The sequence below is a fragment of the Myotis lucifugus genome, unplaced genomic scaffold (assembly GCF_000147115.1).
Source record: "Myotis lucifugus unplaced genomic scaffold, Myoluc2.0 scaffold_164, whole genome shotgun sequence".
NCBI lineage: Eukaryota > Metazoa > Chordata > Mammalia > Chiroptera > Vespertilionidae > Myotis > Myotis lucifugus.
This window is the reverse complement of record NW_005871212.1, coordinates 1,290,958-1,312,790: the sequence shown is the minus strand read 5'-3', so window position 1 is coordinate 1,312,790 and position 21,833 is coordinate 1,290,958. Positions and strand designations below refer to the sequence as shown.

The window sequence follows — 21,833 nt, the reverse complement described above, 5'->3', positions numbered from 1 at the left end:
AACAGAGGATCTGTTGGGGAACCCTCCTTACATTCCAGAGTCAAGGAGCGTGGACAGTATGAGGATGACATCACATACAGTAGGTTGGCTCTGAGAGGGAGCGTCTCATCGTGGTGCTAGGACAGCACAAGCAGAGGCACCAATTCCCTTCCAGGTGGGAGAGGGAAAGAGATCACAAGGGGTTTCCCAGGAGGTGTGCCAGCTGTTTCCTAATAGAGAGGCAGAAACCACCTGACAGAGGAAGTGGAAGGGGTGCTGTGAAGGAGACAGAATGTACAAAGTCCGTTCTGAGTGAGACATGGATGGCTAGGGAAGCTCAGCACATGAGAGGCTGTTGGTGGTATGGAACTAGAGACAGACAGAGGCAGAGGGCAGGCAGATGCCCAGGACTCTGACTTGGGTGCAGTGAGCACAGTCACTGCTATCCCCTGACAAGGTTTACAAGGCAGAAGTGAGCACAGTCTAAGGGGCAGGTGGGGTCAGCTGTGCCAGAGAAACAGGCAAGTTAAAAGACACAAAACAGCTAGAAGAGGTCAATGGGGGAGAATGGGGGACATATGTAATACTTTCAAAAATAAAGATTAAAAAAAAAGACATAATCTGGATAGTGAAAATTTTAAACACTTAATTAGAGGCATTATGAGAATGGAAATGTTAAAAATATAAGTGTTCATTCTTCCTCAATGAATCTATTAATTCAATAAACCCTAGATAAATTCACAACAGCCTTTTTCAGAGAACTCAAAAAGATAATTCTAGATCTAATGTGGAAGAGTAAAGGGACACAATTATAGGGCCAGATGATTTACTGCTAAATTCTACAAAATATTTAAGGAAGAAATAATAACAAATATCTAATACCAATTCTATATAAGCTCTTCCAGAAAACAAGAGGATGAAATACTCCCCATCTCATTTTATGAGGTCATCATTACCTTAATACTAAAACCAAAACCAGATATTATTAAAACTATAAACTAACATCTCTCAAGATCATAGACACAAAAATACAGAATGATATATTAACAAACTGAATCCCAAATGTAAAAAAGAACGGAAAGTCCATGCAGGAATAAAAGGCTGGTTCACCATTTAAAAATAAATCCTTGTAACTGACCCTATTAAAAGACTTAGGGCCCTGGCTGGTGTGGGTCAGTTGGTTTAAGCATCCAGACGAACACCAGAAGGTAGCTGTTTGATTCCTGGTCAGGGTACAAACTCGGGTTGGGGGGTTTGATCCTGGGTTGGGAGTGTGTGGGAAGCAACTGATAGATGTTTCTCTCTCCTCTTTTTCACTTCCTCTCTCTCCCTTTTCTCTGAAAAAAACAAACAAAAAACTCTGGGTTCTGGATTCTTAAAAAAAAAAAAAGACTAAAAAGGAAAACTATATGATCACATCAGCAGACAGAAAAATCAGTAAGTAAAACTCAACATCCATTCATGATTTTAAAAAAGACTAAGTATAAATGTAATCATATGTGCAGAGTTTATATGCTGAAAACCACAAAATGTTGGTGAAAAAAATCAGAGCATCCCATATAATAAAGAGGTAATATGCAGATTGACCCTCATGCCATCACAAAATGGCGATGTGCACAGTGGAGGCGGGGCAGCAGGGGCGGGGTCAGCGGCTGCTCCATGCAGCTTCTGCCGGGGTCCCTGTGGCCCTGTGGGGACGCGGGGCTTCCGGTGGCCGCTTTGTGCAGCTTCTGCCAGGGTTTCCGCAGCCCTGCGTGCGTGCCACGGGGGCTGGGTCTGGCAGCTGCTGCACGCGGCCCAGAGGCGGGGCATTGGGGCGGCACTCCAGGACTTGGGGCCGTCCCGTGGTGCGCTGGCCACGTGGGGCAGGACTCCAGGACTCAGGGCAGTCCCATGGCGCGGGGAGTGGGGGTGGAGTGATCCCGGGTCTCGCACGATTTCCCGCGACAGGTCACGGGTATCTAAATAAATGGAAAGATATTCTATGGTCATGGGTTGGAGTATGCAGTACATGCTCAGTTGTTGAGTGTCGACCTATGAACCAGGAAGTCATAGTTTGATTCCTGATCAGGGCACATGCCCAGGTGGTGGGCTCAATCCCCAGTATGGAGCGTACAGGAGGTGGCCAATCAATGATTCTCTCTCATTATTGATGTTTCTATATCTTTCTACTTCTCCCTTCTTCTCTGATATCAATAAATATATATATATTTTAGAATCTTACTGGGATTACAGAACAAAGAAAAAAATATATATTTTAAAAAAGGTATCAACTCTCCCTAATTCTTTAGATTAAACACAATCCCAATAAAAATTCCATCAAGTTCCTTTTGAAGATATATAAAATGTATGTGAAAAGGCAAAGGCTATTGCATTGACAAAATAATTCAGAAAAAGAACAAAGTCAGAGAATACACCTTACCCAATTTAAAACCAACTATGAAGTTATAGTAATCAAAACTGTGGTGTTGGCAAAAGTAAACACACACATAGATCAGTGAAACAGAACAAAGAGCCTAGAAATATTACTCTCAAACATAGTAAACTCCTTTTTGAAAGATGCATAGTCAGTTCAATAGGGAGATAGTCTTTTCAACAAATGGCTCTGGGTGTTTACACGGGGTAAGAAACATACCTTGACACACACCTCACATCTTATAGAAAAAATAACACAAAATGGATCATAGACTTAAATATAAAAACATAAAATTTTTAAAGAAACACAAAGGAGAAAATCTGTGAGACCAGTGTTTGGCAATAAATATTTTGATATGAAAAGAAAAGCACAATTGTTGAAAGGAAAAATTCAGCTTTAGTAGTAAATTGAGCTTTACCAAAATTAAAAATGTTTGCTCTATTGTTAAAAGAATGAAAATACATCCCTGGCTAATTTTGCTCAGTGGATAGTGCGTCAGCCTGTGGACTGAAGGGTCCCAGGTTTGATTCTGGTCAAGGGCATATGCCCAGGTTGCGGATCCCCAATAGAGGGCGGGCAGGAGGTAGCCGATTGAAGATTCTCTCTCATCATGGATGTTTCTATCTCTCTCTCCCTCTCCCATCCTCTCAGAAATCAATAAAAAATATATTTAAAAATAAATAAATGAATGAAAATACAAGCCACAGATTGAAATAAAATATTTGCAAATCACAATAAAGAACTCATATCTAGAATAGAGAATACTTAGAGCTCAAATATAAGAAAATAATAACAACTACAAAATGAGCAGAAGATCTGAACAGATAATTCACAAAAGAAAATATACAAAAATTCACAAAAGAAAATATATGGATAAAAAGTGAGCATATGTCATTGTCAATCACTTGTCATTAGAGAAAAAAATTAGAACCACGAGTTACCTCTAACATTAAACACACACACACACACACACACACACACACACACACACAAACCAAAAATCCTGGCAATATCAAATGCTGGTAAAGATATGGAATGAGGAATTCTCACTCATTACTGGTGGGAATGCCAAATGCTATAGCCATTTTGGAAGGCAATTTGTCAAGTTCCTAAAAAGTTCAAGCAATCCAATACCTAAATGAACTGAAACCTTATGTTTACACAAAAACTTGTATGTGAATTATTACAGCAGACAGGACGGTGAATGGATAAACAAACTGGTACATACCCATATACTGTGATACTATTTGGAAACAAAAAAGAATGAACTGTGGATTCACTCAATGATGTGGATGAATATTAAATGCATTTTGCAAGCCCCACTGCCTGTGTCTGTGTCCATTAGGTGGGAATGGCTGGGGAGTGGGGGGGTGGGGGGTCAATTTGGGAAAAGGGAGACATATGTAAAACTTTAGACAATAATAAAAAAAATAAAAAATCTCCCCCCCCCAAATAAATAAATAAATGCATTTTGCACGTGAAAAAGCCAGATTCAAAAGTGTTACAGATTCCATTCACATAACATTTGGAAAGAGGAGAACTATGGAGACAACACAGATTATATGCCAGTGAATGGGGAAGGGGAGAGTGGTTGACTATATAGGAGATGCCAAGGGTCATTTGTATATAACGAAACTATATTGTATTTTACTGGGCTGGACAGTACATGCCTCTATGCATTTTTCAAAACCCAAAGAACTGTACATCACAGTGAGTGAATATTAATGTGTTCAAATTAACAACAACACCACCACCCGGGATGTCAGGGGATTCCAGAATGGAATGCAGACTGTGACAAATGAACTTGAGTGAATTATAACGGTATGTATGGCCCTACCTCAGTGAAGGAGGTGGAGGAAAACCAAGCTGACCTAAGTACTTTTGGAAAATGGTGTTTTGACAGTACACTGTAAGGCTAAAGACAAAAATAACTACAGTTTACCCTTGAACATGGGGATGGGGAGGTTTAGGGGTACCCACCACCCACACAGTGGAAAATGCACATATAAGTGAAATCATCTCTGCAAACGTGAATTCCCAATCACGGATCCAAAATATGTATGTAAATATTATACTCTAGTTGGTAATCTGTTTCCCAGGGAGACTACTTCACATGTATAATGGAATTGAAAAAATAAGTTAATAAATGGTAGATAATGGAAGCCAGGTTTTTATGGTCACAGAAAGAAGTTGCAAATAAGCAAAGAAGGAAGGCTAGAATGAATCATGTCAAAGAACGAGGTTATTAAGAACAGAGTTCAACTATATGCAACCACAAGAATGAATCTCACAGACATACTAGAATATATAGTCGGGGTCCATTTCCAATAATTCTAGAGCAGTCACGATGAACCTATGGTGACAATCTAGATAAGTGACCTTTCCAGGACGGAGCAGCAGAGCCTCCTGACTGGCTGGAAGCACTGTGCGTGTCTGCCCTGGGTGGGGGCTGTTCGGGCTCGTATCTATGTAAAAATCCACCAGTGAGCTCTAAGATATGTGCGTATTGCTGGATGCAGGTAAAAAACTAGAAGAAATAAGAGGAGTGGGGCTAAGGAAGTCAAGTGTAGGCAACTTTTCCAAGAATAAGACAACTCCTCCAAGAGTTTGGTTGTACAAATGTATTAGTCAACATTTAGAAACTGCCATGGAGCCAGGACTGTTTTGTGTGTTTTATTTTCCCCAAGCAAGCACCCTGAGCATGGGTTTTTGTTGAATAGAGGTAGATAAAAATAGAAAAGAGCCTGGCCAGTGTGGCTCAATGGTTGAGCATCAACTTATGAATCAGGAGGTCAGGGTTCGAGTCCTGGTCTGGGCATATCCTGGGTTGCAGGCACGATCCCCAGTGTGGAGCATGAAGGAGGCAGCTGATCAATGATTCTCTCTCATTGATGTTTCTCTCTCTCCCTCCCGCATCCTCACTGAAAAAAAAGAAAAAGAAAAAAGAAAGAAACAGAAAATAAGTGAAGTAAGGTCCCAGGGAAGGCAGGAGATGTGAGTTAGTCTCTGGCACAGAAAGTGGGCACGGCAGGGGGCAAGATCTCTTCCGTAGAGAATGGGAGCTACAGGTATGAGACAGACAGATGGATCTGTCAGTGGAGGAGCAAGAGCAGGACATGAAGTGGGTTGTATGCTGAGACATCAGTGGCTCAGGGAGTGGTCAGTTTGGATCAGTGGGTGAGTGGGTGGGAGAGCTGGTATAGGAGACAGCTGATCAGAAACCAAGAGCAGGTGTGGGCCGACCAGTTAGCAGTGTGCTGGCATCACACTGGCAGTAGGTGATGAGGGCTTAGCCTAGGATGTTAGTGGTGGAGCTCATGGAGGTAGTGGATTCACTTGATGTGAAAAACAAAATAGCAAGATGAGGATGGCTGGATGCTGGATGGACGGAGGCAGAGTGCTATGGGTTCGGCCAAGGTTGTTTCCCCCTTCTCGACTGTCTGAGTGACAGGGCCATCAGTGCAAGTAGAGGATGGAGGAGTGGGCAAGATCGTGATTTCCTTCTAGGCATGAAGAATCTGATGGAACATGTGGAATATAATTGAAAAATAAGGGACTCAGCTGGGCTGAGGAGGCTGGTGAGAGACACTCACTGGCAGGCTGAGCAGGAGAGGGGCGAGACCATGGCTCTGCATTGGTGCCAATCAACACATTCGCTGACTCCAACTGCCTTCAGCAGCCGAGATGTAGGACAGACAGATTCAAATGTCACCTTGAGGTTTTACAGTAAAAGAGGGGCAGGAAGCCAATGGAGCCAGGGATGGCTTCTGCCTGACAAACAGGAGGATGGAAGAATGGATGCAGAAGGGTGGGAACAGATTACAGGCAGATATAGTAAGGTAGGCTCTTTTTCTTCTGAGTCCAGAATGACATGTGAGATGTTACGCTTTGTGATTGATATCATCACACGAAAGATCCTAACAGCTGACTTTTTTTGAGCTCCTAACTACAGCTTAGGCATGGTGCTAAGCGTTTTCATGCATTCACGATTATACCTTCAAACAGCCCAATGAGTTTGAAATTATTTCTACTTTTTAAAAAATATATTTTATTGATTTTTTACAGAGAGGAAGAGAGAGGGATAGAGAGTTAGAATCATTGATGAGTGAGAAACATCAGCTGCCTCCTGCACACCCCGTACTGGGGATGTTCCTGCAACAAGGTACATGCCCTTGGCCGGAATCGAACCTGGTACCTTTCAGTCTGCAGGCCGACGCTCTATCCACTGAGCCAAACCGGTTAGGGCTATTTCTACTTTTTTCAAGAGTAGGCAGAGTAAACCAAACCCATGTGCCTTCTCCTGGGGCACACAGCCGAATCCTACCTCCCTGCTACATCCCGAGGGAGGGCGAACCGCTGAGTCCTCAAACAGAATGCGAGGTGAAGTGATGCGTGTGTGCAGCTGGACTCTACCTTCCTCTCGTGTGCCCTTTGCAGCAGAATGATGCCAGGGTAACCATGAAGCCACATATGGATGACAAAGGGCACATGTTCGGGCACATGGTCTCTGAACAACTGTGTGAATGAACTCCCAGGCTGACCACATGGACCCTGTTATGACTGAGAAAAGTATTTTTCATGTGTTGAGCCACTGACAGTTTGGAGGTTATCTGTTATGCAGTGAGCATTAACTGAGCCTAACGTAGCTAAATGAGGCCAAGCAATTGGAGCCAGAGCCTCACTCTGACCTGACAGAAGAGGTTCTTCATCTGGCGGCAGTACAGAATGTGTTGAGGAGGGAGGACAGAAGGACACCAAGACACCCAGGCACCCAAGGAGGCCGCAACAAGGAGCTTCCCACGGAGCTCCAGAGGCAACAGTTAGGCCGCCACAACACCCACTGCCTACATCTCGGCCACCCACCTGCACAGGCACTTTGGGAGAGGCCTCTCTTCACAATCCATAGCTCCTGCCTGTGCTCCGATAGGTGGACAAGCTCTGATTTGGGGACTGGGTATCCTGTTTGTGGAGAAAGAAGTAAGATACACACATTTTAGCAAAGACAAAAAGCAATGCCTCAGTGCTGTCTGGGACTTCAGGATAGAGAAGACCTTGGAGTGAGGCTGCTCTTGTCCAAGTTGATCTGCAACCGGGAACCAACGCCAAGAATACCGTCATTGGGTCCTAAACACCGAATAAGGTGGTGCTGGCTGTCTATGCCGATCCGTCTCCCTTGACTCCATCCTGGAGAATCCCCAAAATTGTTCCGATGTAGTCACAGGACCCACCTGCACCAGTGCTCAAAGAACAGCATGACCACTGCTACTGACTGCTCTTCTTTACACTGGCCCACTTTAATTTTATCTTAATACCTGCCTTTAAAAAGGGAATCCTGTGTCAATTTGAGAAATTGAAAAACTAGTTTCATTCACCACAAATGGAAAGTTACTATAAGAAAATCAAAATAGTGCTATTTAAAAAAATATTTTATTGATTAAGTGAGGAAGGGTGAGGGAGAGATAGAAACATCAATGATGAGAGAGAATCATTGATTGGCTGCCTCCTGCACACCCCCCACTGGCGATGGCATGTGCCCTTGACCAGAATCGAACCTGGGACCCTTCAGTCCGCAGGCCAACACTCCATCCACTGAGCCAAACCAGTTAGGGCCTGCTCAGGGCTGTGAGTCTGAGGCTGTCTCCTCTGTTGAAGAGGGAAATTACCAATAGTCAAGGGGCATTTAGAAAGACTCAGCTCGGCCTTGGCCGGGTAGCTCAGGTGGTTAGAGCATTGTCCCCCTACTCCAAGGTTGTGGGTTCGCTCCCTGGTCAGGGCACATACAAGAATCAACCAATGAATGAAACTGATGTCTCTCTCTCTCTCTGTTCCTCTCTCTCTAAAATAGAAAACAAACAAAAAAAGACTCAGCAAAAAATACTTTCTCCCTTAACCAGGGGTGGGGAACATCTGGCCCATATAAGGCCCGCAAAATCATTTGGTCTGGCCCTTCTAAGGCATTAGGGGTGAGTTAATTAAATGTTTGACCAAATATAGCAGGCTAGTTAAAAAAATATATGTATTTTTTTATTGTTTAAAGTATTATATATGTCTCCTTTTTCTCCCACCGACTACTCCCTGGCCACTCTCACCCCCTAGAGTAGGCTAATTTTTAAGTTGATAATTGTGTATGGCCCTTGAATGATGTTATAAATATCATAAAAATGGCCCCTGGCAAAAAAAAGGTTCCCCACCCTGCCCTAAAACCATCAGCAAGCAGGAAAGAAAAAAAAGGGAATGGCATTCTCCGATTGCTCACCAATGCCATTTGTTGTGTTTGTACCCCCTAAAATTATCTCCCATGCCAAGAGAGGATCATGGCCCAGACTTCAGGACACAAGGGATAAACAGGTAGGCATCAGGGGTCAAAGAAGCCTTTTAAGCATTTTTTTTTAAATTCTCACCCGAGGATATTTTTCTTTTGATTTTTTGAGAGATTGGAAGGGAGGGAGGAAGTGGGGGGAGAGAGAAAAACATCGATGTGAGAGTGACACATGGATTGGTTGTCTCCCGAACATGCCCTGATGTAGGCCAGGGATTGAGTCTGCAACCGAGGTACGTGCCCTTGACCGGAAATCGAACCCGAGACCCTTCAGTCTGAGGGCTGATGCTCTAACTACTGAGCAACTGGTCAGGGCCAAAGAAGCCTTTAAAATGAATTGTTGTTTAGAACAATAACCAGTAGGACTCACACCTCCGGGTGTGCTGTCTGGTTCACTCATTTCTGAACAACATCCTATTACTCATGGGTCCTGCTGACTGGGCTGTGAACCAATCAAGCTTGGCTACTCAGCTTCCATCTCATGGGAACCTGGAGAAGGGACCGTCTAAGCCAGCCTGTGCTGAAGTCCAGGTTGAGAGGTAAAGGAAGTGTGGGCTCGGGACATCTGTGCAGAGACAGCCCAGTGGAAAGGAAGAGAGAGAACGAAAAAAAGTATATACAGAGAGAAGCAGAGACAAGGAATTGGGGGCTTCTTAGAGCAAGGACAGGAGTGGCCATTTCTAGCCACCAACTCCCCGTGGCAGAAGAAGCCAATCTGCTGAGACCCACAAACAGACGTGAGGAACAGAAGTCCCCGGGGCAAGGCCTAATCAGATTCCTTCCACTTTCTGGCTTTAACTCTCATGATGCCGGACTGCACATCTTGCTCTTGGATGTTAAAGAAACCCATGTTTCCTCCTACAAATCCTTCTCCTTTGGTGTCTGAGCTATTCGGAAGAGAACTACATTTCTTGCCCAAAATTTCCTGTAGAAGATACAGGGAGACAGACAGGAGAACATGAAACCAACACACACTGGGGCTGTGGGCGGGAGAGAGGGAGTCTTGTGGAAATCTGAACACAAGGTGGGATGAAGGAGGCTGTAGGTCCCCACAGAAAGGAGCAGTGAGGCCTTACCCAGAGAGACCAGGAGCCTACAGATTTCCAGCATCACTTCCCTGTATAGGGTCCGCTGGGCAAGGTCCAGCTGCTCCCACTTGTCCTGGGTAAAGGTCACTGCCACATCCTTGAAGGTAACTGATGTCTGAAAAGTCAAACAGAGGTAGCTTCGTTGGCCCAGGGCCAGTCAGATAAGATTAGAGCCTCATGCCCAGTCGTTTGTAAAGGACCATAGAGCCCTGAGTGGTATGTGAGCACATGAGCCCCTTCCCAAGCTCCAGCTCCCCCTCCACCCTGTGGGAATACAATGAAGACCATCTGTAAGTGTACTATGGGACCCTGGAAGCCTGGCAGCTCCTCGGTCACGGAATGGCCAAAAAGAACCTGTGCCGGATGTGAGCCTGGATTGTAAACAGCTGGTGTTTTCATCACAGCTTGCACACGAACCTGTCCACCCTGCATGCACAATTTGTGACTCTATTTTCTGACTCTAGGTAACCCTGTACTACCAAAGCCTGTGTGTGTGGCGGAGACTTCACCGACAGGCCACCCCCAATATGCACTAAGTCCTCATAAATTCATGTCTTTCACAGCCAGTCCTCTGAGTAATTTCCTTGAAATTGGCAAGCAGGACTCACACCTCAGCTCTTTGCATAACAAGCCCCAAGGCCAGTATCATCGAGCACTTCCTAGGAACCTCACTCTGTCCCAGGTCCCAAGGACTCAGACACTGCTGTGGACCAAATGTGACTGTTAGAGACAAAAGCTTTCTACGCTGGAACCATTCACCAAAGACACAAGACAGTGGCAAGGCCGAATGGCCCGAGAGGCATAGACGGCAAGCACTTTGAGAATGAAGAGGAACAGGGAGGACATGACAATGATCAAAGCACCAATCATGACAAAAGCAGCAGCAGTTGAGCCTCGCTGGTCCTTACCACATACCTGCGCCATGGTGGGGCTTCACATGCCATATTCTAGCAATTACACGTTCCCGCCCTGGAGCTAGATTCCGATTTTGAACAGTCTACTGGGAATGATTCTTGCCTGATCTGCAATCTGGGGGAAGTTAACATATTTTCCTGAGCCTCAATTTCTGCATCAACACAGTAACAGTTCCCACCTCACTAGGTGGTTGTGAGAATTAAAGAAAAAATGTTCACGAGGCAAACTGCAGTGCCTAGCACATGTCAGTGCTCTATGTGTTTTTCCTACTTTCATTACTCCACCCACAGCTATGATGCAAACACCATCATCATCTCCACAGCAGTCAATGAGGCTCAGGCAGCTCTAGCAAGTCACCTGGAGTCACATGTCCCAGGAACACAGATAGAATTTGAACATCTGTAAAACACACACAACCTCACCCTCCTGAGGCACATCTCAGAGACATTCCCTGCCCTGTACATACACTTCCATCTGGCGGGAAGGTCCGCCATGCCCCTTGTTCCCAAGTCCACATGCCAAAGGGACACTTCCTGCTTTGCAAAGTTTTCATTAGTTGTAATCTCTAGGCCCCCAGTGCACTGTGGGTGGAAAGGTGATTAACAATGCACATTCCAAAAATAAATAAATAAATAAATAAATAAATAAATACGTTCCGCCCTGGCTGGCTTGGCTCAGTGCATAGAGCATCGGCTTGTATACTGAAGGGTCCTAGGTTCTATTCTGGTCAGGGGCACATGCCTGGGTCCCCAGTGTGGGGCGTGCAGGAGGCGGCCGATCAGTGATTCTCATCATTGATGATTCTATCTCTCTCTTCCTTTCCCTTCCTCTATGAAATGAATAAAAATACTTTTTTTTTTTTTAAAAAAAAGGAGAATGCATGTTCCGGTGGTCAGTGTACGGTGTGTTGACTTTTGGCTATTTAGCTATGTGACCTTTGGCAGGTCTGAAGTTCCTCTCCTATAAAGCAGGGATGATAAACGAACCTAACTCTGAGGTAGGGTGCTCCACTTCAGCACAGATCAAGTGCTAAATGAAGGCCAGCTGCTTCGCTTGTTTTAGTTATTTTTTCTCTTTGCTCCCAGAATACTCGGGTGAAAAATCAACTAAACCCCATCTCTGCTTCTGTAACTGTACCAGATTCTGTGCACAAAGATTTCAGAAGATGGGCAAGTGGGAATGGGGATACTTTATCTAGAACTAGCAGAAAAGCCAGGAAAGACCCATCTAAGAGGTGACACTGGACAGAGCTGGGAAGGAAGTAGAGAGGCAGCCCTGCAGCGATCTGGAGGCAGTTTTCCAGGCTGAGGAAATTGCATGGGCAAAAGCCTGGAAATGGGAAAGAGCTTGGAATGTTCAAGACCGCTTAGCTGGAGAGCCATGAGCAAGGAGGAAGGGAAGGAGGGAACTGAAGGGGAAGGGACAGCGGTGGATGTAGTAGGGCCTTGCAGGCGAGTCGAAGCGTCCAGAGGAGTCACTCACTCATTAACCACTTATGGAGCACTGATTACAGGCCCTGTACTGTTCCAGGTCTGAGGAGAAGGAATGCAAAATACTATTTCGAATGGCCCTAAGGATTCTACAAACAAAACAGGATGAGGGTAACAAATTGAGATGACTTAAATGGGGTCAATGGGGAAGGCCTCTCCAAGGAGGGGACATTGGAGGGAGCATGAAATGAAGTAAGAAAGGGAATCATGTGGAGGACAAATAAATACGACAAGTCTTGACAAAAGTAAAGATGGTGCCATGCCAGAGAGCAATACAGGACCTGTTGTGTGTTTACATCTAAAGACAGAGCCCTGGTACACCATCATTACTGATGTTTATATAAGAAACATCCAAACCTGTAGAGAATTTTTGTAAGAATTTATTTGAGCCAAAACTGATGACAATTGCTGGAAAGCAAGATATGAAATGTTCTCTGGATGCAGTTTTTATACATTTGGAATTAAGGAGGGAGCTTATATTCCTTCTAATTGGTGTTTTGGGTTTTTTAGGATATATTCCCAGAAGTGGGATCGCTGGGTCAAATGGGAGTTCCATTTTTAATTTTTTGAGGAAACTCCATACTGTTTTCCATAGTGGCTGCACCAGTCTGCATTCCCACCAGCAGTGAACTAGTGTTCCCTTTTTTCCATATCCTCGCCAGCATTTGTTGTCTGTTGATTTTTTGATGGTAGCCATTCTAACATGTGTGAGGTGATATCTCATTGTGGCTTTAATTTGCATTTCTCTGATGATTAGTGACTCTGAGCATTTTTTCATATGTCTCTTGGCCATCTGTATGTCCCCTTTGGAGAAATGCCCAAAAAAAACAATCAGAAAGAATGTATGCACCCCTATGTTCATAACAGTGTTATTAACAGTAGCTGAGATTTGGAAACAGCCCAAGTGCCCATCAGTAGATGAGTGGATAAAAAAGCTGTGGCACATTTACACTATGGAATACTATTCAGGTATAAAACAAGGGATCTCTTACCCTTTGGGACAGCATGGATGGAACTGGAAAATATGTTAATTGAAATAAGCCAATCTGAGAAAGACAAATATTACATGACCTCACTTATTTGTAGAATCTAATGAACAGAATGAATCGACAACAAAGTAAGACCCAAAGCATGGAGGCATGGAACAAACTGACATACCTCCCTGTGGGGTTACGGAGATGAGAAGAGATAAACCAAAGAACTTATATGCTTACTAGAGGCTGGTGCATGGATTCATGCACTGGTGAGGTCCCTTGGCGTGGCCTGCGGGGATCTGGCCGAAACTGGCAGTCCAATGCCACCTGCCGCTCCTGCCTGCCGCTCCCGCTCATCCCGATCCTGCTGCAGTCAGTCCCCATTGGGAAAGGCTCGCACCGCCACAGCAGCGCTCACCAGCTGTGAGCCCTGTGTCTGGCACCCATCGGTCAGCTGAGCGGCACTTCTGCTGTGGGAGCACACTGACCACCAGGGGGCAGCTACTGGTCAGTACGGGTCATAGCAACCAGTTGTTTGGTCGCTTAGGCTTTTATATATATACTAGAGGCCCGGTGCACAAAAATTTGTGCACTCGGGGGGGGGGGAGGTCCCCCAGCCCGGCCTGTGCCCTCTCGCAGTCTGGGACCCCTCGGGAGATAACGACCTGCTGGCTTAGGCCTGCTCCGGGTGGCAGAGGGCATGCCCAATCCCTAGGTGCAGCCCCTGGTCAGGCTCAGAGCAGGGCCGATTGGGGAGTTGGGGCACCGCCCCCTCATGCACAGAGCAGGGCGGATTGGGAGGTTGCGATGCCACCCTCAGTCACGCTCAGGGTAGGGCCGATTGGGGGGTTGGGGCACTGCCCCCTGTCACACTCAAGGCAGGGTCGATGGGGAGGTTGCGGCGCCACCCCTGTCACGCACAGAGCAGGGTCGATCAGGGGGTTGGGGCGCTGCCCCCTGTCACTCACAGAGCAGGGCCAATCAGGGGGTTGGGGCGCTGCCCCCTGTCATGCACAGAGCAGGGCCAATCAGGGGGTTGAGGAGCTCCCCCCTGTCACTCACAGAGCAGGGCCCATCAGGGGGTTGAGGAGCTCCCCCCTGTCACTCACAGAGTAGGGCCGATAGGGGAGTTGGAGCACCGCCCCCTGTCACACACAGAGCAGGGCGGATCAGGGAGTTGGGGCGCTGCACCCTGTCACACTCAGGGCAGGGCCAATGGGGAGGTTATGGCTCTACCCTGTCACACATAGAGCAAGGCCCGTGGAGGGGGGTTGGGGCGCCACACTCTATCACCCATAGAACAGGGCCGATCAGGGGGTTGGGGCGCCGCCACTGTCACACTCAAGGCAGGGCCGATGGAGAGGTTATGGCTCTACCCTGTCAAACACAGAGCAGGGAGGATAGGGAGGTTGTGGCCCCGCCCCCGTCACACACAGAGCCGCAGGGCAATCAGGGGGTTGGGGAGCTCCCCCCTATCAGGCACAGAGCAGGGCTGATCAGGGGGTTGGGGCCCCGCCCCCTGTCACACACAGAGCCACAGGGCGATCAGGGGGTTTGGGCGCTGCCCCCTGTCACACTGATCCTGGTGCCGGGAGGCCTCACTGCTCCGCTGATCCCGGTGCTGGGAGGCATATTACCCTTTTACTATATAGGATAGAGGCCTGGTGCACGGATAGGGGCTGGCTGGTTTGCCCCGAAGGGTGTCCTGGATCAGGGTGGGGGTCCCCACTGGGGTGCCTGGCCAGTCTGGCTGAGGGGCTGAGGGCCATTTTCACGTTGGCGGGTGACTGAAGCTCCCAACTGCTCCTTTTTTTCTTTTTTCTTTTTCTATTCTGGGCCTGCTTTAGCTCTGAGGCCTAGCTGCTGAAAACATTGATACAATGTTGCGGTCAGGCTGGCTGAAGGCAGGCTGACTGAAAGCCGGTTTCTGGGGTTTTGTTTAGCTTCTATATTTGCAACATAGTACATAGTTGCTTAGAGTTGCAGCTGAGAGGCCGGCAACTCAGGCGGGGAACGTTGGAGTCTGCAGTCACTGGAGCAAGCAAGCCTCCCTGTTCGCTTCAGTGCATGGCTGACAGTTAATTTGCATAAGGATATGCTGATTAGCCAATGGGAAGGGTAGCGGTCGTACGCTAATTACCATGTTTCTCTTTTATTAGTGTAGATAGATAGGCATAGCCCATAGACACAGGCAATAGAGTAGGGTGGGTAGGGGCTGGGAGGATGGGAGTAAAGGGAGAGAAAAGGGGAAATATCTATAATACTATCAACAATAAAAAGTATATATATATATATATATATATATATATATATGTATATATAAATAAAAATATATTTTTATTGATTTCAGCAAGGAAGGGAGAGGGAGAGATAGAAACATCAATGATGAGAGAAAATCATTGATCGGCTGCCTTCTGCACGCCCCCTACTGGGGATCAAGCCCGCAACCCTGTGCGTGTGCTCTTGACCAGAATCGAACCTGGGACCCTTCAATCCACAGGCCGATACTCTATCCACTGAGCCAAACTGGCTAAGGCTAAAAAGTATATTTTTTTAAAAAAGGGAGTTTGCTTAATTTACTCCAACAGTGTAATTTACATTTTGGAAAAATAGGGTAAATAAAACAAATCCTATATAATAAAAGAGAAACATGCAAATTAACCACCCCTCCACTACCCTCAAGTCACACCCACCAGCCAATCAGGAGCGAGTATGCAAATTAACCCAACTAAGATGGCGGGTGGCCACGCAGCTGGAGCGAGCAGGAGGCTTGGGTTGCCGCCGGCGATGGAGGAAGCCAAGCTTCCCACCTGCCCTGGCCGGGCCCTCGGCTCCGCTCAAGGCTACAAAGTTTCAATTACAGAAGATAAATAAATCTCAGATACCTGCTTCCAGCCAGCTGTGGCCTCCGACCAAGGAGGGGCTGGGAGCCTGGGCTTCCAACCGGACCTGAGCTCCACTCAAGGCTACAACGTTTCAATTATAGAAGATAAATAAATCCCAGAAAAAGAAAAAAAAGAAAAAAAGGAAAAGCTGGGTCACCGGGGGGCGTGGCCAGCCTGAAAACCTCACCCAGACTGGCCAGGCACCCCAGCGGGACTCCCCAACCCTGAAGGGGCTGTGGGCAGCCTGAAAACGGCCCTCAGCCCCTCACCCAGGCTGGCCACACCCTCATGGGGTGAGGGTCCCTGCTGGGGGGCTTGGCCAGCCTGCAAACAGCCATCAGCCCCTCATCCAGGCTGGCCAGGCACCCCAGCGGGACCCCTACCCTGACTGGGACACCCTTCAGGGCAAACTAGCCGGCCCCCACCCGTGCACCAGGCCCCTATCCTATCTAATAATAGACAAACATGGTAATTGACCGTACCTTTGCTACGTCTCCCATTGGCTAATCAGTGCAATATGCAAATCAGCCACCACAAAGATGGCAGATAATTTGCATACTGCAGGCAGGGCGGGGCAGGGCGGGACAGCGCAAGCTGCCAGCTCGCCCCCATCCAGGGCAAGCCTGGCCCCGCCTTTCCCCAAAAGCCCCAGGAGCCGGCCCGCCTTGCGGCCCGGGACCTGATCAGCAGGTCGGCAAGGCAGGCCAGACCCAGAAGCCCCAGAAGCCAAAACAGATTATGAGGGTGAATCAAAAACAAAACCCACTTTAAATATAAAGACACATATAGATTAAAAGTAAATGAATTAAGCTGCAGCCTGTTTTGCTCAGTGGATAGAGCATTAGCCCTTGGACTGAAGGGTCCCAGGTTCGATTCCAGTCAAGGGCATGTACCTCAGTTGCTGGCTTGATCCCCAGTCCCTATCAAAGCATGCACAGGAGGCAACCAATCAATGTGTCTCTCCCTTTCCCTTCACTCTCTCTAAAATTCAATGGAAAAATATCCTTGGGTGAAGATTAACAAAAACAAAGTAAATGGATTAAGTAACATTAAAGAGATTATAAGAAAAATATATTCCAAATTTTGTTAGTTGTATAATGGTTATGTTTAAATTATTAACACCTAAGAAATTGGGTGAAGGGTACATATAATATGCTGTAGTATTTTATAGTTTTTTTTTAACCTGTATGAGATTATTTCAAATTAAAATATTAAAAAATTAAAAATTAATAAAATATTAATTGAAATGTATCTGCATTACATGAAAAATCTCCTAATTGCTTCTAGCATAATTTATTAAATTGTGCTAAAATTTACAAGGGTTCAATTAAAAAATATCTTAATTCTAAATGACATAATAGCCAAACCAGTTTGGCTCAGTGGATAGAGCATCGGCCTGCAGACTGAAGGGTCCCAGGTTTGATTCCGGTCAAGGGCATGTACCTTGGTTGCGGGCACATCCCCAGTAGGAGATGTGCCGGAGGCAGCTAATCGATGTTTCTCTCTCATCGGTGTTTCTAACTCTCTCTCCCTCTCTCTCCCTCTCTGTAAAAAAACAATAAAATATATTAAAAAAATAAATAAATGACATAATAGAAAATATATAATAGTGCAGTTATAAGCACTTATCTGAAAATAAAAATTTAAAGAAGTGAATTTAAAGAAGGGATTAGCCAAAGAAAATATATGCACAACCCATGGACACAGACAACAGTATGGTGATGGCCAGAAGGAAGTGGGGGGCAAGAGCTGGGTAGAGGGGGCAAAAGGGGGGAAATAGGGACATCCTATATAATAATAATAAAAGGCTAATATGCACATTGACTGAACGGCAGAATGACCGGTTGCTATGATGCGCACTGGCCACCAGGGGGCAGATGCTCAATGCAGGAGCTGCCCCCTGGTGGTCGGTGCACTTCCATATGGGGAGTGCCACTCAGCCAGAAGCTGGCTCATGGCTGGCCAGCACAGTGGTGGTGGCAGGAGCCTCTCCCACCTCCGTGGCAGCACTAAAAATGTCCAACTAACGGTTTAGACCTGATCCCTTGGGCACCTAGCCTTTAGTCGGACATCCCCCGAGGGCTCCCTGGCTGCCAGAAGGATGCAAGCTTAGGCCTGATCCCCCGGGGAGTGGGTCTAAGTTGACAGGTGGACATCCCCCAAGGGGTCCTGGACTGTGAATGGGCGCAGGCCTGGTGCAAATTTTTGTGCACCAGGCCTCTAGTGCTATATAATAAAAGGGTAATATGCAAATTGACCCTAACAGCAGAACAACTGGGAATGACTGGTCACTATGACACACACTGACCACCAGGGGGCAGATGCTCAATGCAGGAGATGCCCCCTGGTGGTCAGTGTGCTCCCACAGGGGGAGCTCTGCTCAGCCACAAGCCAGGCTGACGGCTGCCAGCACAGCGGTGGTAGCGGGAACCTCTCCCGCCTCCTCAGCAGCATTAAGGATGTCCGACTGCAGTTTAGGCCTGCTCCCCGCTGGCAAGTGGACATCCCCCGAGGGCTCCCAGGCTGCCAGAGAGATGTCTGACTACCAGCTTAGGCTCGATACCCCAGGGAGTAGGCCTAAGCCAGCAGGTGGACATCCCCTGAGGGGTCCCAGACTGGGAGAGGGCACAGGTCGGGTTGAGGGGACCCCCCCCCCAGAGTGCACAAATTTTTGTGCACCCGGCCTCTAGTTATCTTAGTAAGAAAAAAAGGAGTTTAAAGATTAACTGAAGGTGGGAGAAAGCAAGGTACAGGATCGTTAAGAAGATTAACTATCCCTTGAGGGTGGTTATCCCTCTAAGAGGTCTGGAAAAGAGAACTGAACAATGGACCGGGCTTATTTAAGGCAAAGATAAACTTTTTTACTAACGAAAGTAATTGCCTGGGCTATGACTACCTAATTAGGAATTTATGATCAGATCACCCCGTGAGGTCACTTTTAGTTAGATATATTGCAATGCCCCTTTTTCATCCACACTGAATATGTAATGGATTTGCTTTTCAAATGTGAATGTCTTAAAAGGTAAACTGATTCACTACTGTGAATCAGGCAAGTCAACTGCACTGACAAGATGGCAATTGCAAAAGGTGAGTTTGGAGGCTTCCCTAGCTCTCAGCCTGATCTATGATCTTCCTTGCACTAGCAGAGGAGCAGCAGTGCCAAACGCCGTTTTCTCCACCCACCTTTCCCTCCAGGCTACCCACCTCCTACTCCACTCATCATTTATGTGTAAGGCCAGAGCCCAGGAAGGCCCAATGGCCAGATTCTTCTTGAGGTCAGGCCCTAAGATTAACACGGGTCCGGGATGCACCTCTCAGGCAAATGGGTACAGAATGATGCTCCCTGGGCAGTGCTGGGGGACAGACACAGAGGTGCACTTTCCAGTTCCCGAAACCAAGAGGGAACAACTGTAAACATTCCCATTTTATACCTGAGATAAGATAGGCCAAGGATAAGGAGTGGCTCAGGCAGGTCACACCCTGGAATGGGTGCCACCCAGAATCCACACTGAGGTCTCTGCATTCAGCAGCCTACGTTCCACCCAGCGGGAAGGTCCACGTGAGTCGCGCCTACCGTGGAGATTCTGAGAAGCTGCACTTCTTCCTTCCACGTGGCAAACCGGTGATTGCCAGAAATGAGAATCTCTCCATGTAAACCCCATCCTGGAGTCCACACCATGGGCTGTGAGTGACCCCATGCCGGGATACCCAGACCCAACGGCAGCGAGGGGAAGGCGAGGACTCCCGCATTTAATACACGTCAGGGCTCCAACAATGAAGGAGTGGGCAGGGGTCCGGGCCACCCTGCACTTACCTGCGCCAGGTCCATGTGAACTAGCACCGACAAGGAAGTCCGTGTGCGGAGCACAGCCAAGAGAGGCGACGGCAGAGATGGTCCCGTGGGCTCGCGAAGCCTCCTCCAGGTCCTGCTAGCGCCGGAGTGGCTGTCCTCCCCTTTCGGTGCTTCTCTGCAAGGTACCGAAAAGCCTGGAGAGCCAGAGTGCACATACCCCTAGGCTGGAAGAACCAAATCGCCGGTGCCGCCGGAAGTCCCACCCAACAATACCGCAGCCCCTTTCAAGGTCCCGAATACCCTGTAGTCGGATCCTCACCGCGCCCAGACTTCTGGGTAATGTAGTTTCTCTCTTGCTCGCAGCCCGGCCGGGGGAGCTCTTTCCAATCTCCTGAACCACCACCTGATTGGGTGGGGCGCTGGGAAAAGGTGGCTTGTAGGAAGGGGATGAGGCTTGCATCTTCTTATAGGGGAAGCACCCAGATTTATCTGCCACCCATCACAGAAGACACATGACTTCATATGCCACTATGGGAAGGAAGAAACTTGCCCCTATCCTCAAGTTTTTTTTTCTTTCCTGATCTAATAATCAAATCTATAAAAGATAGATTAACAAGAGAAAATAACCAAATTTAATACATACATACTGTGAACAATGTAAATCTGATGTCCCAATTATGCCCCAATTAATTAATTATCTGCCTAGATTTAGTGGGACATACGCAGGTGACCAGGGGTCAGCACTAACGGCCTATCCCCTGGTACTTCAATGTCTAGTCTAGACAGTTGAGCCGAACCGGAACACATGAACACACAAGACAGAATTAGTATGCAATCACACAAGGTTTACTTACCTATTCCTAGTGGGTCCTAGGCTCCGGCAAAGGCCACTCAGCCAAGCACACCGAAAGACAGACGACGAAGACGGAGACAGGCGGCCGCAGTTGGTTCAGGCTCGCACAGCAGAGCAGTCAGTCAGAGGCTCGTCTCCCGGATTGAGGTGGAGTCCTCCTCTTATCAGGCAGGAAGGTCCGGCGCTTATATAGCCAGCAGCAAACACCTTGTGTCTTATCAGTGTGGGCCAGAGGGTGTGCCTTATGCTAGGAGCAGGGCCTTTACACTTTAAGGGCTTAGGGCGTTTACATCAAGATAGTGGGGCGTTCACCATGTTTATAACATGTTGGAAGTTACAGAGTGTGGACACGAAAGGAGCCACATGCTAACCTGACAAGCTCAGGGGAGGCCTGCGTGGCAGCCTAGCAAACTCAGAGACCTAAAATAACCACAAAAGATGGTCTGAAAATTAAATATTTAACTACAAACAGGTTATAGTGGGTAGTCATGTCCTAAGCCGATATCTTCACTGACAAGGTCAACCTTTACTGTAACTGAGCCTATCTGTCTTTTTGCATCTATGATAACATATCCTTGAAATGTCTGGGTAACTTGTGACTTCCCTTTTTATGGAGCCCCTGGGGCACAACCAAATGTGCTGGGCCCCAGGACAGATATCACAGATTCCTTCATTATCATGTTAATTGTTCCTGCACCCACCTAAGTATGTGTCCATCATTTTACTTTTTATCCAATCCCAGGGGTTTCCCTGCTTTGCTTTATCCCTCCTCCTTAATCTGTCACCAATGAATTTCATGAAACCCACCTATGTTCCTCCTTTGATTGAAATGTATAAATACAAATGTAACCCCGCCATTCGCCGTAGCATTATCTCAATTTGTTGAGGTTCTGCTTCCCAGCATATGTCGACAGTTTGGCTCAAATAAACTCACAAAAATTCTTTACAGGTTTCAATGGTTTTTTTTACGTTAACAAGAGTATTGGGGTCTCCACACAGCAAACATTTCACACAATAATCATTTCACCCATTAGAGGGGTTTCCTTATGACCATAACATTGTAACATTTGATAAGCTCAGTGATTACAGTAACCTCAAAGGGTGATCTGATCATAAATTCC

General features: G+C 46.9%; 1 protein-coding gene across 1 annotated transcript; it reads right to left on the bottom strand.

Moving 5' to 3' along the window:
* Positions 1 to 1,568: 1,568 nt before the first annotated feature.
* LOC102425051 (zinc finger protein 550-like) lies at positions 1,569 to 20,189 on the bottom strand. Its single transcript, XM_023759891.1, has 5 exons — positions 19,881 to 20,189; positions 9,791 to 9,917; positions 7,259 to 7,354; positions 1,803 to 1,940; positions 1,569 to 1,729 (listed from the first exon to the last, which is right to left on the bottom strand). Exons 1-5 carry the CDS (start codon positions 19,893 to 19,895, stop codon positions 1,569 to 1,571), a joined length of 537 nt encoding a protein of 178 aa, XP_023615659.1. The 5' UTR covers positions 19,896 to 20,189.
* Between the last annotated feature and the right edge of the window lie 1,644 nt (positions 20,190 to 21,833).